Source organism: Tachysurus vachellii, chromosome 23, assembly GCF_030014155.1.
Source record: "Tachysurus vachellii isolate PV-2020 chromosome 23, HZAU_Pvac_v1, whole genome shotgun sequence".
NCBI classification, from domain to species: Eukaryota; Metazoa; Chordata; class Actinopteri; order Siluriformes; family Bagridae; genus Tachysurus; species Tachysurus vachellii.
In genome coordinates, this window is record NC_083482.1 from 3,059,516 (window position 1) to 3,076,910 (window position 17,395).

The window sequence follows — 17,395 nt, forward strand, 5'->3', positions numbered from 1 at the left end:
TGTAAAATAGGAAAGCTTTAATCAGAAATTACATTTCACATGCAGCGCTACATACATTCATCAAAATGAATTACTCAGAAATATTCAGGAGACAAACGTATTGTGAAGTTAGAAAACTGAGATGTTCTCAGAATATACTAACCGACACTAAAAAAAAAAACAGCAACAACAACAGAAATTGTGTGAAAGGAAAGTGAGGCATAAGAAGTAAAATTGAAAAGAAAACAAAAGTGTACGCATGTACACTTTGTGTCCCAAAAGTCTCCATACATACAGGAAATGAACTTTTAACAAAGTGTCTAACAAAATTTTTTTATACTTTGTTTATATTACATTTCTCCAGTTATTTTTTAAGAATGCATTTTTTAAAAGGAGATTTTTTAAATAAAGTAACATTTGGTAGAGAGGGGTGTTCATTTTCCCTATGAATGGAGACTTATGTATTGGACGCCCTATGTTGTGTACATGGAACATGATCTTTTGGTATATTTCTGTCCACTAAAATCTAAAAATGAAGCCTTTGATTTTCAATTGACTGATCGTGGCTTTTTTTTAGCCAACATCGATTTAATCATCCATACAGTACATCCACTGATCATTCATTCATCCACTCATTCATTTATTCATCCATTCATTGATTATTCATTTCTTTATTCAATTTCTATTTCACAAATGAAGCCTTTATTTACTGCTTTTTTCATGTATCGACACTTTGATATGTTCGCTGCCCTGAGTCCAGTATGGATGAATGCTGATGTGCAACCCAAAAATATTAAGCCCCACCCTGTCTTTTTAATCAACCTTCTTCACTGCCTTCTCCAGGGGTTTTTGGGCTTCTCCTCTACCTTGGACTTTTCCTCAGGCTTTGGCTTCTCCACTACCTTGGGCTTCTCCACTACCTTGGGCTTCTCCACTACCTTGGGCTTCTCCACTTCCTTGGGCTTCTCCACCTTTGGTGCCTCCTCAGTTTTGCCAAGGCTGGCCAGCAAAGCAGGCAGCTCCTGTGTGATGGCACTCTCAATCTTCTCCAACAAGCACCCACCCCTCCAGCCACAGTGCTTCTCCAACAGTTTGAATTCTCCCAGTGCATTCACGTTGAAAAAGTCCTGGTACAACTCGGGTCCTGGCAGATCGAACTTACTCACGTTGGTTTTGGCCAGCACTGATTTGTAGATGTAGAACCGGTCAGGATCAGCCACGATCTCCTTCATCACCTCATGTGAGTCGCCAAACCAGCCAAGCTTCTCGTGGTAGGTTTGGAGGTAACGGTCAACAAGGAGAGCATGAACGCGAACACGGATGGCGTGGCGCCGCAGAAAGGCGATCTTGTTCTCCAGCTGGTTCTCAATGGCCTGTTTTAAGTCCTCCATGAGAGAGACCTCTTCATGAATGAAGAGTTTTTGGGCAGCATCGAGTGTGAAGTCCTGAGGCCTGAACGAGCCGACATAGACACGTGGCGGCTCCGTCACGTTGATCAGCGGTGCCAGGCTCCAAAAGAGAGCACCATACACACGCATCAGCTCCTGAGGTACCAGGCTGTCAGCTTTGTTCAGGATGATGCGGATTTGCGACTCGCGCCCCTTCATTTGTCTGAAAAGTGTCTCCAGCTCCAGGCCCACATCCAACTTTGTCGGATCGAAAACCAGGAAGATCAGATCTGCACGATCGATGAACCACTGGCACACTTCATTATAGGGATATCCTACAGGAAGAAATACACTCAGTGTAAAATGGAAGAACATGAAGAAGGATTATTTTAAGCTGCATGTGCATAATTATGATGCAGAAATGCAAATTGCAGTATTTGATTAAAATCAGCAACCATATGTCATAATGTTATCATCTTATAATGTAAATCACAGTAAAAAAACAGTATATAACAAAGATAAAAGTACAACTGTTGGCATTTCTTTAAACAGAAATTTAATTAAGATTTTGCACGGAATCTCTAGTGTCAGTGACGGTCAATAAGCTACCTCTCTCTTGCTGCTTGCGGTTCTCGATGATCCCTGGTGTATCTACCAGCGTGACTCGCTCCAGCAGTTTGTGTGGCATCTCGATGCCCACCAGCCTCTCCAAGAAACCCTGGCCAAATTTCTCCAAGGTTGAGAATGAGCGGGCGGTATCGGTCGCCATGACAATGCCCTCAATGGTGCGTACTTTCTCGCCGTGCATAATTACCGTGTACTCAGATGTAGTGGGCTCCGCACCTGAAGGGGGGGACATCATGGAAGCCATGTAATAAATTAAACACCACTTTTGGTATACGAGTGCCAGTGATCCACTGATATTTGAACCGTTTTAGAATATGTAGAATTTTTGGTGTTTAGCTTTTCTAATTTGCAAATGCAAGAGCTGGTGGATGGTAGAGAAATAAAACAAAACAACATCGATTATTCCCGGCATTACCTGTGTAAAGCTCTTGTGGTTTGTTGTGCAGATCCAGGAGGTAGTTTATCATGGTGGACTTGCCGACGCTCCAGGGGCCCAGAAACAGCACCATGGGTTTGGAGGCAATCTCGGCATCTAGAACCCAGAGAGAAACAGTAAGAGCAAAGAAAACAACCAATCACCAGAAGAGGGCGACAGTTCTAACTTCCGTTTTAGGAAGTATCTTAGTTGGAAGTAAGAACATTTCTACCAACTTAGTGCTATTAACCAGTATTGCATTTTAACATTCCCTCATCATGTTGGATCCCTATTGCTGTAAAAACACAAAAACCTGGTTTATTATAGCCAACCTCTCAATCTTTATATGTGAGACCCACTGTAGTTTTGTACATTGGTCAAAAACCAACACATTTATCTGGCCTTAAGCAAGTTCCACACCTACATGACATGCAAATGGCTTCTGGTTCTTGGCCATGTTGTCTATAAAACTCAAATAAAAAAATCCATATACATGTTTCTTAATAAATAAAAAATTCCTATCCCCATCGCTGATTACTTTACTTTGTGTTGACACTTTTGTTATAATTGCAAAAGAGATGTTCCAGGAGATGTTCACCTGAGACCTCATGCTGTCTGAGCTCCTTGTACTTGTATGCCTCCTCCAAAGGCTTGATGGCTGTGTGGTAAATGTGTTGCAGCTTCTTGATGATGGCTAGCGAAAACCAGAGACAAAAAACAAGTAAGAGTGAAAAATAATGCAAAGATTAAAAAGGCTGAAGAGAAATAAATCAAGCATCTGATTGTGTTTCTTGGTGAATGGCACATTAAGATTTTGCAATTAAATTATGTGGCAAATTTATTACTCACCTCTTTTATTAAAGCATTAATATCATTCACACTTCTGGAGATAAGGTTTCAGCAATGGATATAACTGCACAAAATTACAAAGAAGGCCTGAATTGTATGAGTGTGTGTGTGTTCGTCCAACCTGAAAAGCGCTGAGCAGGATCAGTCATAGCCAGACGTAGCGTGTTGTCAATGTGAGACCTGTCCCTCATCTCAGAGCCTCCTGAAGAGGTCTTCCCTAGTGCCAAGTAAAGAGGAAAGTGACCTCAGTGTCATCAGTGGCTCTATTGTAATAATGACTTGAACACATAAAAAACCTTAATTGAAAACCCAGAAAGTCAATTCTCGACCATGCCACTGATGGATTTAATTTAACAGCACCCCTGCAGGGGTTTATCCTCCCTTAAAATCTGCCAGTCCTTTGAATCTGAACTGAAGGTCCAATTTCACTACATTTCCTCATGCCCACATTTTAGAACCATGACTGCAAGAACGTTAAGCCGTTCCCCAGCAGCAGCTGGCGGTGGAACATGGTGTTATAGAACGAGTCCGTAGAGCTATTTATGTTAGCGGGGTTATTCCTGAGCTCTGTGGTGTCAGGTTCGAGAGCATGGAGAACAGAAAGGGCAAGGCTTCTCCCTTTTATAGCATCGTTAACACTTTCAGACTCTGTGGTAAAACTATACAGCAAAGTCAGCACAGAAGTATTGTGGAGTCGTTTTGTTATATCACTGCCGTGAGACACAGACTACAAACATTTTAGCATTACTTGTCTCACTAGCAGTCTCACCCATGTGGAAAACAAATCTTTTCAAAAACCTGTAAACCTGTAACAATAGCAGAAAATAGAAGGTTTGTACATGGAACAGTGAAACATTTGAAATCTATGGTGAAATTTAGTGCAAAAGCTAATTCCAACACTATAAATGGGCTAATTGCAATGAGCTACCTGCATTAGTTTATACACCTTGCTCCAAAAAATATGTACGTTTTCTGCAACCTTAAACACTTATGCACTAAAATCTGTGTGCAACAAAAATTTCTGAGACTTCTGATGATCAACCTTGTGTACCTTTGACTGACGTTTTGCGTGCTGCCTCCTTTAACCCAGACTCCTGTGCTTCCTCTCCTGATTCTCGTACAAACTCTGCTACAACCTTTTCCACTTCTACAGACTTCTTAGTCTGTGCAGTGTCAGCTTTGGATTTTTCTACAGGTGCTGCATCTGCCATAAATGTTGCAGAGATGGTGTCACTTCCCAAAGCTTTCTCCTTCAAAGGTTCTTCCTTGGTCACCTCTTCCCCCACTCCGGTAGGATTAACTGTGGGATCTTCTTCGTCCTCCTCTTCCACAGCCACATCCACTTCATCTGCTCCCTCCTGTTCCTTGTTCTCCACCTGCTCCTCATCCTCCAACTCCTCCTCCTGGCTTTCTTCCTCCTGCTCTGACTCTTCTTCACTTAGCCGCTCCTCCCTGGCTACATTGCCTCTGGTGGGGGGGACCAACTGAGAACCAGTGCTGCAGGGCTGGCAAACGGTTCGCTCAGGTGCAGGTGTGTCATTTGATGAACTCTGGCTGATCTCCTCAGTGCCATCGCAGCAAGGGAACAGGTCACCTTCCGGCTGCAGCTGCAGACGCATCAGAGCCTCATCTTCGGGCACCTCACTCACCGAATCTAGAAAAGAATGACATCAATGGCTTGGTACAGTACCTAAAGATACATAAAGAGATACAAGCCTACAGACAGGAACATGCTGGATTTGCATTAAAATGAAAAAATCTAGTGAAATTTTAAAACAGTGAAACCTGAAAACCTCCATGGTTACTGACGATGGTGTCAAGACACAGGTAAACCTTGATATCAATTAAGGTCAAGGAGTACTGATTCCTCACCTCAAGTAACTGACTCTATGGATAAGAGACTGCTAAATCTGTATTCCACCAACTTATCTAGTTTGGAAATGAGCCTAAAGTGACTCTTAAAAACTCACAACTCACAAAGCATGGAACTAGGAGTTAGGAGAATGAGAATGTGATCCCTCATGCCAACCCAGTATCTTGAAAAACAAATGGGATATTATTAATGCTGTACTGCTACTGGAGCCTAAATAATCTACTTACAGTACTAACCATTGGGCAGAGGTGGATCAGAGGGTCCGAGTTAGTGACCAGAAGCACTGGCTACATGCCCCAGCACTGTCAAGCTGCAACAGCAGGGTCCTTAACCAAGGCAATTGAACCTCTCTGTTAACCGGCCAGATATAACGGCTCTTCATAAAGCATACAAAGCTGTTCTGATGCATTGACTTGACTGAGCAGATGTTAGCTTTACATCTTGGTTTTGCTCTCCCTAACTGGTAGGTGTTGGTATCACACAGCTATCTCACAGGAAAAAGCTAAGCTGTTTTGCACAAGTTTCCTCCAAACGCCAATAAACAAGCTGCTACACAGATTGGCAAACCAAAATTCCCCTTTGGTGTAAATGTGTATGTGATGGATATCTATATGAACAGAATAGTTACAGAATATAAATAAATATGGAGGTTTTGTTTGGGGTTACCAACGAGAACAATGTGACCACCAAATAAAACCAAGAAGTATATGTCACATAAAGAAAGTGAATTGTTTTCAGTTACCATGCTGTAAATGATATTAAGAATAGTTCCCTGACTTTTGAATGTCTGTCTGCGTGTTCACGCTAGCTGAAAGACGAGCTTAAATGTGCCAATGTCAAATCCCTTGAGTATGATCCATCACCTGACTACTGGCATTTGTGTCAATGACGTCTTTGTATCTGACTGTATTAAAACAGATGGGTTGTGTGTAGGCCAGAATGTGATTTTCTTCACGGTATGAAAAAGAACGTACCAAATCATTCCACAGGTCTGGGACGATGCGTCATTTGGCATCAGATTACCAGGATTGCAAAATATGATCTGTCAAATTAACTTGGGTTATCAGAGCAGCAGATATTGGTCACTGGTCAAAGGCAATGCACCATAGTTCAACCAAGATAAATCCAAGAGCTACTTTGGAAACATTTTAAGGTGCTAGTCTTTAAGCAATGCTTTATACTGTAGTACACCAACACAGTAAAATGATACAGTGCAGTTCCTAAATGCCATGACATAAAACAACCCTGCAGGGAACCATGTATTGACCCCAAGACTCTCTGATAGACAGCAGGGAATGATGCACTGCGTGTGTGTTCAAGCTATGCCCAGATCACAGACCTTGATCTCTCTCTTGTGTGACCATCTAGAGTTTCACCCCAGTGTTATAAAAAGGACAACGCTGCATAGCGACAGTCTGATTCTCTCTGCATGAGTAACTTCACAGCCAAACCTGGAGATGCTAGCAGACTAGTTCTATATAGGATGTATTTTGGAGATTCCATTGCCTACGCAGTGCTGTCAAGAGAGTATTTCTAGTTGAGTTTGATCTTTTCATATGACAGACATCTCATATGACATATGACAGACAAAAATGGATTTTAAAGATGTGTGCAATCATTCATATGATAACACTTTCTGCCAGGCAATGTTTATTAGCATTTGTGGAAGGAGTCTCCAGTGTCAGTGGTTTGTAAGAGTCTGATGTAAAGCTGTAACTTTCCATTATGAGTAGAGAGGAGTTTGTGCTTTGCGGTTTCTCCTTAATAACGTGAAAAACTATTTTTTTTTAATTAGTTGGAGGAATGAATGTTTATTGTTAGACAGTAATCAGAGGAACTACCTTATTTTGTTTTGTTGAAGTTCCACAATTTGACACATTGCAACAAGCAGAAACATATAAAGTAATGTCTTTTCAAAAAGTGTATTTGTTGACAAAATATTATACCTGTTTTATAAAAAGATAACATAGTTCAAGACTGCACGTGTATTTTATGAGAAAATATACAACTTCAGGGTTTTACCGCTAAGTCTACATCATGTCATTGATTATTTTCCTCTAACAGCATACCCTGAAGTGATTTATTTCTTACACATATGGTATCCTGGGTTGACACAAGATTGACCCAATATTGTCAGCGGTAGAATATTTAATTTCTTCTCCTGACATGCTGCAAGATCAAAGTTGTTGACTGGATGCAGACTGTAAAATCGCTTTCATTTTGCTTCCCGTCATAGTAGCGGCCCTGCAAAAGAAAAGCGGTGCTCCCTTTATTAGCAGAGCAGCTTTGATTTTAAACGTGTATATTCGAGGTGCTGGCCTGACTCGGTGATTCATCTCTAACGATGAGCTCTGTCATGGGCACCAAATTGACCTTGGTATGAATCAGCTCCCGAAATAGCAGCGCAAGGACAGCGGGTACTGTTTGTGTGTGTTTGCGTAACTAGAACAAGGTTTAGCCCCATCATTACATACACATGCAACATGCTAATACCAGTCTTACAGGCATACATAGTTACACTAATGCTTTAATAGTTTCCTTGCAAACAATGATTAGCATAGAGAATCAGATCTGGCCCACATTGGCGTTACAATGCACTAACACTGTCGCCACACAGTCAGTTAATCTACTTCCCTGAAACATGGACTTGTAGAAGTAAGAATCTAAACCTAATCATAATCAGCAAAGGCATTCCTTTTTCACTGACGCTACAATGCTAACATGATTCCCCCCCCCAAAAAAAAATGTGACCCAAAAAAAAAAAAAAGACCCAAACTTGATTTGTTAAAATTGTGATTTAAAAATATTAATTAGTTGTTACTGAATGAAAATTGATAAACACTTAGTAAACTGCACAAAATGATTGCAAATGTGCTGTGTAATGTAGCATATGTGAGGTAAAAACTGTTTTTTTTTGTTATTATTATTATTTAGTGTTGCTTCTAGGATTTTATTGTACATCTATAAATATGTTTATTATTATGTTTATATAAAAATTGTATCATTTATTATATGTTTATATAAAAATTTTATTAGTTTAAATATATTTTTTAAGTAGCTTTAAACATAGGTTCAACTTGTTAGACTGTTAGCAATCAAACTTCCTTTACTTATCAAATTTAGCCTCATAGCCTCAGTGCAAAGCTGTGCAAGCAAGCTTCATCAGCAAAATATCTTGTCTGATAACTTCTTTCAGTCTGATTAACATATGTGCAGGGGAATTTGAAAGACTGATACAGCAAATCTATGCTAATGCTCCCCAAGAGATATGGGGATTTTTTTTATGGACATAATAATTTTTTTATTATTTTTCACATACTCTCACACACACTTTTTAAAGTGTTGAAGGAACAGAGCACTGTTATATGCATCAATTTATAATTTTCATGAAATAGTTTTAGCTAAATGTATGCTAGCTAGATTCTAGAGAGAGCTTGATAGCAGTAGATATGTTCATATTTCCAAGTGCTACTCATCTTTTTCACTTTCTGGGTTAAAGATGGAATAAATATAATGTCAGTGTGTGATCTTAATTCAAATATAACATTTCAATTTAAATCACAAGACTAAGCTAGTTAGCTAACTAGCCAATTAATCAAGATTCAAAAGATTAGGCTAAAAAATAGAGTAAATAAAATAACTAGCCATACTTGATCAGATGCTAGATAATTGTAGGCTATCCTGTAATTAAAACCAATAGCTAGCAAGCATTAGGCTAATGAGAGCTAAGAGTGAGAAAGTTCTGTGCACATATCCTGCCTTTTTAATAATTATTTGCTAGCGAAGTGAGGAGGCTCTTGGGATTTGGGGACCGTGTTCCCTGCAGGAACTGTGAAGTAGCACAGGTTAACCTTCACATAATCACCAGAGACAGCATGTGATGAAAAATTAAATTACAGTTAATGTGGTTAGGGAACGAGGGAGTCCTCAGAGAGATTTATGGAGGTTGCTTCCACATAACAAAAAGGTTTAGCTTGACTTAGAGAGGATGTGAGGACATGAGGAGCTGGAGGCGTTCTGTTATGTAGCAGTCTTTGAGGCAGAACTCTTCGGGAAAATTATTCCCTGATCACAATAAATAAATAAATAAATAAATAAATAGATGAATAAATAAATAAATAAATAAATAAATAAATAAATAAATAAATATACATACATACAATGCCCCAAAGAAACATGTGTGTTCTCACCACTCTCATTCATAAAGTTTTTTCGAGGCTGCCGACTCATTAGCAAAGGATTTTAAGATGAATAAATGATCCTTTTAGAAAGTTATAAAATTGGGAAAGACTTTTCACTGATAGCCTTGGGCTAGCTGTATTTCCTTTTTGGAACATGTTGCTACAAGTCGAAGAGGAATAAGTATCAGAACAATAATTTCTATAATACTGTTGTGTTTTTGTAGAGTGGGTGAGTAGCTAGTGCAGTGTGTAAACTGCATGTGTGTGAGCTGAAGTTTATGTTTAGTGAGAAAGAGAGACGGAATACGTCCATGTTTACATGTTTACTGATGTACGTGTCTCGAGCCAGTCAAAACATTAAAAATGCAATGAATAAGTCGAGACGACCTATACAATGCCTGACTTCCCCTGCCTGAGATGTGTGTTGTCTATGAAGTTTGTCTCTCTCTTTTTGTATAAAAAAAGAGACTTTTTTTTTTTTTTTTGTATTTTGTAGCTATGACACTAATGTAACAGAATCCGTCACACTTGCTTCCAAAGATGTGTTTGCTGAAAGCTCTTTGACACCACTGTTGTGCTTTTTCATAGAGAACAGGGACAGTGTGAGAAAGCGCTGGAAATTACATCTGCATGATGGTATCTTGCATCATTGTTAGCTACATTATCCTAGCTTTAGCTAAATGTACACATTCAGACAAGTTAATCACTGCTAAATGTTTGTATGTTGAATAAAATTAAAGCATGTCTTTTGATACATTTTTTAAACATGTTCTGTGTGGAAAGTGTTAAATTCATACAGTATGTAGGCGGTGGTCGTCTTCTCTCATGTGTCTGTCTTGAGGAAGCTACTGTAGCCACAAATGCTAGAATTCTTCTCTGTCCCTAAACTGAATGGTTTAGCATGCTCATGGTTTGTAGTTAGAAACACTATTTTGAAATGGGACACTGATGTTATATCATTCTTTTGTAACCTTGTGCATGCTGGTGTCTGTTTAAATCCAGATTCACCTCAGTAGTGATTTATGTTTATAATATTTATAGATATTTGAACGTTATATTTGCTATTAACACTGCAAGACAGTGCTAAAACAGGCTCCTACTGTAGCAGCTCTAGCTCCACTGTTCCTGTAAAGTATGTCCCTACAAGGTCGGTCAGATGGAAATAAACAGTGCTGAAGTGATGGCAGCTGCACAGACAGTGCACAGTGTGTGTGTGTCAGGCGGAGGTTGGTTCAAGAGTGGAAATGTCTGACACGTGTGTGAGAATGTAAAAGGGATGGCCACCCTACGTCATCTTTTCTCCCAAAACGTTGTTTCACCACATGTACAAGCCCAAGGACAGACTTTAACCCTGGCAAAAACAATCCCATCCTGAGAGGTCAGAGGTCATAAATAGATCAAAATGTGCATCAATACTAATGATAATGCTAACATTTCGGAGTGACCTAGTGATCCTAAAGCTAACTCTAATTTCATGTCTATCATTATATTAGGTTATCATTAAAAAAGTTAAAGATATTTGCAGCTCCAAATTTAAGTTGATAGATTTGGCATAAAACTTGGTAGAATTGGTTTCCTAAAATATTCAGATCCTAAGGTAAAATCCAATGTTAGTCTTGCTTTAAAATATAATTCCATATTAATAAACATGGACACTATTATATAGTATTTTGTCATAAGGGGTGGGTTTAAATTAAAATACTTGTTTCTCAGGAAGTGCAAGTCCGATTCAGCTGAAATTTGGTGTACTGCAGCGTTAAAAAATTGTAGCCAATCAGCATTCAAGCATACATGTACGCTTGAATGCATACATGTATGTACAAGTATGTTCACACATGGTCTCTTTGTTGTTATAATCATATATAACTTACCATTAACTAACAACTGGTGTAATTAAGTGCTTGGACTCCACATGATTAACATATTTTCTAAAAACAAGTGCTAGCTACTGAGATAAAGACAAACTAGCCAAAGTAACAAGATGTGACTGACTGGACACAAAATATCTCAAACGGTTTCAATTTTCTGGAAACTATCATTTATATCTATAATAAAATGATCTGAGCTATTTATGTTTACATCTCAAGCCAGTTTTGTATATTAGAAGCGATCAAGTTATATCATTATATATAATTACAAACTTACTAAAACACTAGACTTGTGTGTTGTGTGTGTTCAGACTATCAACTTGTGTTACAATTCAAAGCAGCTGACTATAAGTATACAACTTATTTTAAAGTGCAGATATAAATAAAACCTAATACATTTGTTTTGTGTGTGATAGGACAGTCCCATAGTTAGTCAGCTAACCAATTTAGCTAACACAGATGACACAATTATAGCTTGGCCAACTAGCAATTTTACTGTTAAATCATGGAATAGAAACCAGGTGAAAAAAATGATCTGGAGCTTTACAGACACCTCGAACACCTAGCCAAATGTTAGCATCTGCTAACATAAGATAATTATTTACAGTTCATGAAACACAGTCCGGTGTTGGCTGCTGAGACGAAAACAAGCTAGCTAACTAAAATAACTGCAGATGTCTGACTGAAAATTACACAAGTGAGTCTGTCAGTTGACTGGAAAAAAATAAAATAAAGTGAATATAAAGATATAGAGGAAATTAAATTAGTGTTCTTATTACATAAAATATTAAAGCGTGCCACTTATGCAAATGTACATGTGTGTATTTTGGCAGATAGGAGGGGAAAAGTCTGGTGAACATGAGCCATCTGACATTCACCTGCACTCAACACAACACTCACTAATGAGCTGCTCTTGATCCTGAAGAATACAAGATTCAACACTACATATTCACTTTCTATGGAAGATTCCCTGGACATTTAGGAGCCATTATAAGAATAATATTAAATTAAATAAATAATTACGTTCGTACGTTCTTTTAAAAAAAAAATTATTCCTGAATATTATCACTTGGGGCCCTGTCCAGGACATATTCGGTGGTTTATAGTTGGTAATATTTCATCTTTCTGAACATAACTCACTTTTTTTTTTTGTAGCTACTTATTAGGCTGTAGAATTGGATTGCATCCTATATGTACATTTTTAACAGTAAAATGTCAATAAATAAAGGTATACTGTAGCTAACAATTTGCACACAATTTCCTCTCTGTGTTGTGAGAAGCTCCTAGAGTGAAGTGTAGTTATTCATCTCACCCTGAAGTTTTTTTTTTCTCTCTCTCCAATAACATCACTTCCTTAAAACGGAATCCTCTAATATTACAGCGATTTGTCAAAGGTTACAATTTTACATTCACCTACACAAGCCTGTCACGTTAAGAAAACTCCAGAAAGTAAGAAAGTATAAAAATATATATATTTGTATATACACACACATACACACACACACACAAGTCCCTGTGAACAAGCTGTTACTATAGATATGATAACATATCACAATGAGTGTGAAGAAGTCACACAGTGACAGATTCCAGTTCATGCCTTTTTTGCCTATTTAACTGGAACATGTTCTTACCGGCGGTGGCGAGGGCCAGAAGGGCGAGTAGGCAGGACAGTGCAAGCTTCATTTTCGACTGCCGGGGGTGACAAACCTCTCCTGCAAGCTATATATACCCCTACGAAGGGCATAGGGCATTTAGGGTAAGGGGGTGGGGAACGAATATGACAGCTGCCATGATTGACAGCAGCTGCTTGAGCCAATCACAAAGCCAGGAAAAAGGTGAAAGAGAGAGAGAGAGAGAGAGAGAAATATATCAGAGAGGAAATCTGACACAGGCGACAAATCCCAACAACAGGCCAGTTCCTTGGTCTAGATTGTTCCCTTGTCTGGGGGTAATATTTTATTGGGTAGATGTGGCATAGATGAGATGAAGATTTATTTTAGAGAAGTTAAGTTTCCAGCATGGTAGTACCACACAGCGTTATTTCTTACACAATCTTTAAACTTACACAAATCTATCCAGAATTTGGGAATGGAAAACACTATGTAATGTTGTGGAACAACATCATAACTAAATAATCAGTCTCTCGTGTTTTTTCTTTCTCTTGAAGTTCAAAGTTTGGCATGTTACCGAAAGGCTGAAAAGTGCAAACTCATCTGTCATGGAAGTCTTTCAGTGGCTGAAATCTTAAAGCGACAGCATTATCTCAGAAAATTACATGAATGCTGACACTGGAGACTCCTTCCATAAATGCTAAATAAATTTTCCTTGTCCTCACCATGTCAACAAGCACACAACTATTTCACATAAAGTATCTATTTTACAAAGGTTTTTTTAAAAAACAAAAAACAGTTTATTTCTTGTTTGTGACCAATTCAATCAGATTTAAGAATAAAAATAAAAAAGACAGCTGATAGGACATAGAGGACCAGTAGACTGATGATCTGTGAACTCAACCAGCCATGATAACAAAGCAGAACACGCATGCTTGATCCAAAACTTTCACACACCATGGAATCGGAAGCTTATCGGAAGGGAACACTAGGTGAAAGGAGGGAATGCACCGTCAGAGCACGCATGTTCACACTGCGATTTAGGTGATGCACCGACTGGAATGTTTTTTGGAGATGAGAGGAAACTGGAGATCTTGGACGAAAGCCAGAGAAAAGAACATGCCGAAAGTTCAGGACAGAAACCTGGACAATAAATGTTGCATCAACTTTCATATATATGTTTCATATACAAAATCTAGCATTATGTGGTTGGTTTGTAATCTGAGGGGGGCACGGTGGCTTAGTGGTTAGCACGTTCGCCTCACACCTCCAGGGTTGGGGGTTCGATTCCTGCCTCCGCCTTGTGTGTGTGGAGTTTACATGTTCTCCCCGTGCCTTGGGGGTTTCCTCCGGGTACTCCGGTTTCCTCCTCCGGTCCAAAGACATGCATGGTAGGTTGATTGGCATCTCTGGAAAATTGTCCGTAGTGTGTGATTGTGTGAGTGAATGAGAGTGTATGTGTGTGTGCCCTGTGATGGGTTGGCACTCCGTCCAGGGTGTATCCTGCCTTGATCCACAGGCTCCCCGTGACCCGAGGTAGTTCGGATAAGCGGTAGAAGATGAGTGAGAGAAAGTGAGTTTGTAATCTGTGTTACTGTCCAGAATGCTTGTTTACATTGGCCTTTTCCCGTCTACTCTACCGCCATCGGATAAACATTAACATTATAAAATTCCATCTAATTAATCATTAGAGACCTTTAACTCACTAAAATCGAACTGGATTCAGGACAGTTTATGAAAGAACGGAAAGCTAACATAAAAGAGGTTAGAACACATATCTGGATATAGATTAATACCCATCAAGCAAGCGAGACGCCATGGCGGTGCGGAAACACAACCTGATACGACGGGAGGAAGATCCCTTGTGAGGAACCAGACTCAAAATGAAACCTGCCCTAATAATTACTCTTTTACAACCGTATAGCATAAATATTATAGCATCAAGCAGCATCAAAGATCTTCAGGATGAGCCTTAAGGTCTACTACTATGGATTTAACAATATTCTGTTCACATCCAGATGGTTTAAAAAGTTTTTGTACAGTTTAGTTTGGTTGTGTACAAGTCATAACCACATGTGGCCACCTGATGTCACCGTAGAACAGCTCTGATTGGTCGATCGGTTTCACGCGCCACATTTTTCATTACGCGTTTCGTACTCTAACCGCCAGGTGTCGCGTGTTTACGCGGAACAATTAAACACGTTTTTAAAGCATACATTCATTAAAATACTTTACAATTAATCACAAACCATATATCCTCTGAAAAAAATCTAAACCACTTATGTGAGCACTTTGAGGCTACGTCCTAAAGCCATACACTACTGCATTTGTGTAGAATTGTGTAGAATTTAATAGTGTACAGGCTGATAAATAGCAGCCTATGTAGTCTGTTTAGTATGCGCAGTCTGGCACAGGGCGCGCGCAGCCACACGGGGACGCGGAGGGAGGAGAGCTAGACGGCGACCGCGCGCGCGCGCACACGAGAGAGAGAGAGAGAGAGAGAGAGAGAGAGAGAGCGCGCCATACACACACACACACACACACACACACTTGACAGGCGTCGTGCACGAGCGATGCTACTCTGTTATTCTATAAAACAAAGCAAAATTCTGTGTCTTTTTTCTATAAGCAACTTGATTGTGACTCTAGATTAGACAAATCCGACAAGTTCACCAGAAGGCTACAAGTGTCCAAGACAAATCATTTACAGAGGAGCACAACCGCTTTTCTGGCTCTTCGTCGTCTTATTCTTTCATCGCTGGAGTTTTTTTTTTGTTCCTTTCAGAAGGAATTAACATCAAGACGCATCATCATCATCATCATCGTCGTCGTCATCATCATCTTCATCGTTATCATCAAGTGTCCCAAATCCTCTAGAGGAAAAACGGAGCGACCTGACCGACTAAACCCATCCACAAAGGTAACAAAAAACAACAACAACAACAACAATAAAAAAGGTAGGCTACAATCTCGCACAAAACATCTTAGTCATCTGGGAATTATTGTTTTTTTTAACAGAAACATCTGGCCAGCTGACTGACATTGAGGCTAAAGCCCCAAACGTCCCTGTGCTAGCTGTATAACTGGACTCTCAGGCTGCTGGTACACACATACACACACACCATACATACATACACCATACACACACCATACATACACCATACACACACACACCATGCATACACCATACACACACTATACATGCATCCATACACACACCATACACACCACACATACATACACCACACATACATACACACATACATACATACACCATACATACATACAGTGGACCGGGGTGTGCGCGTGACATGATGCATCTACAGGTGGAACGGACGCAGTTCGAGTGTAACGTTTTTACACCGGTACCGTGGGCGCGCGCGCGCGCAATAAAAGCGGCTACAAGCTAACGTCCCACATCACATAGTACTTAAAGCGTCCTCAGAGTGTTTAAAGAGGGGTTTACTGCCACAGCACGTCTATAGACATGAAAAAAGTGAGAACAAGGTAAATATATACATAGGTGTCATCCTGTACTAGTCTTGTCTTCGTCCAATGAAATGCTTTCTAAGGTTTTTGTCCCACCCACAGGGGGCGTGTCTTGATTAAAAGTGAGCACCAAACGCCGTTCGCTATGTATATATTTTACCAGCTAGCCCTTGCGTGGTTGGAGGTAATTCATTTCGAAGCTTGTGGAACGTTGTCATATGGTGGTTACTTTGAACGACGCTTCCTCAGACTTAGCGAGAACACGGTTCCGGCTTTAAACGCCATCAGGGATTCTCTGTTATTAAAATAAACGTTGTTTTATCTACCAAACGGCGCTTGGTTACCATCGGCGCCGCTCGGTTTAAACGTGTACAGTAATACTGTGAAGATGGTAAATCGATCTGGTTCTCATGCTAGTTTACAAAGCTACTTGCGACAGCTAATTGGCTCTTGAGTCAAGAACCTCGACATCACGGGATACTAACAAATCACGACTCTCGAGCTACGTTATGGGGACTTTAATAGTACGACTGCATGGTACACCTTCTCTGGAGAATCGAAAGCGACATACTATGTAGTTTTACAAACGGGTTCGTTGACACAGCTTTCTTTTTTGATGTGCCGTGTGAGTTGTAGTGTGAGGTGAAGTGGCGTACTCAAAGCACACTACTGCACACTCATTTAACGAGTACAGCGTTTAATTTGGTATCATGTGACGATCCGATGTACTATTTAGCTTTGTATCATTTTGTAGGCACATTGTAGTGCGAGGTAAGGTGGCGAACTCTTAATATACCACTTGACAACCCATGTGGTGGCTTGACATACTAACTGTATTTAGTGCACACTCACGATACGAAAGTATTATATTTACTGTTATACTAAATACTGTTTATTTCTGGCAGTATCAGAAGAAAGGTATTACAGTCGTGCATTGTACCGAGGCACAGGCAGTATGCTAATGCGTTATTTTGGTAACATATCATCCAATGAGGTAGTATCCCATAGTGATATATGTTAAATACAGTTAAAGGAGGTATTATAACGGGGATCTGTAAGTAAAGGACACTCTCAGTAGTTCATATTCAGTGAGCTTGGTAGTGTGCAGTAGTATAG

The 17,395-nt window shown here is 39.7% G+C and overlaps 1 protein-coding gene across 2 annotated transcripts in view; it reads right to left on the reverse strand.

Moving 5' to 3' along the window:
- The window catches only part of LOC132838604 (sarcalumenin-like), a 22,002-nt gene continuing 4,607 nt past the window's right edge, over window positions 1-17,395 (reverse strand). The window contains exons 1-7 of one of the 2 annotated variants that reach the window (XM_060859031.1): window positions 12,812-12,936; window positions 4,310-4,912; window positions 3,380-3,475; window positions 3,008-3,103; window positions 2,410-2,526; window positions 1,977-2,210; window positions 1-1,702 (exon numbers count right to left, since the gene is read on the reverse strand). In XM_060859031.1, the coding sequence (XP_060715014.1) occupies window positions 807-1,702; window positions 1,977-2,210; window positions 2,410-2,526; window positions 3,008-3,103; window positions 3,380-3,475; window positions 4,310-4,912; window positions 12,812-12,863 (2,094 nt within the window). In that variant the 5' untranslated portion in view covers window positions 12,864-12,936 and the 3' untranslated portion in view covers window positions 1-806. Of the gene's footprint in view, window positions 1,703-1,976; window positions 2,211-2,409; window positions 2,527-3,007; window positions 3,104-3,379; window positions 3,476-4,309; window positions 4,913-12,811; window positions 12,937-17,395 lie in introns of those variants that run through there. The other variant, XM_060859032.1, reaches the window with a different exon arrangement.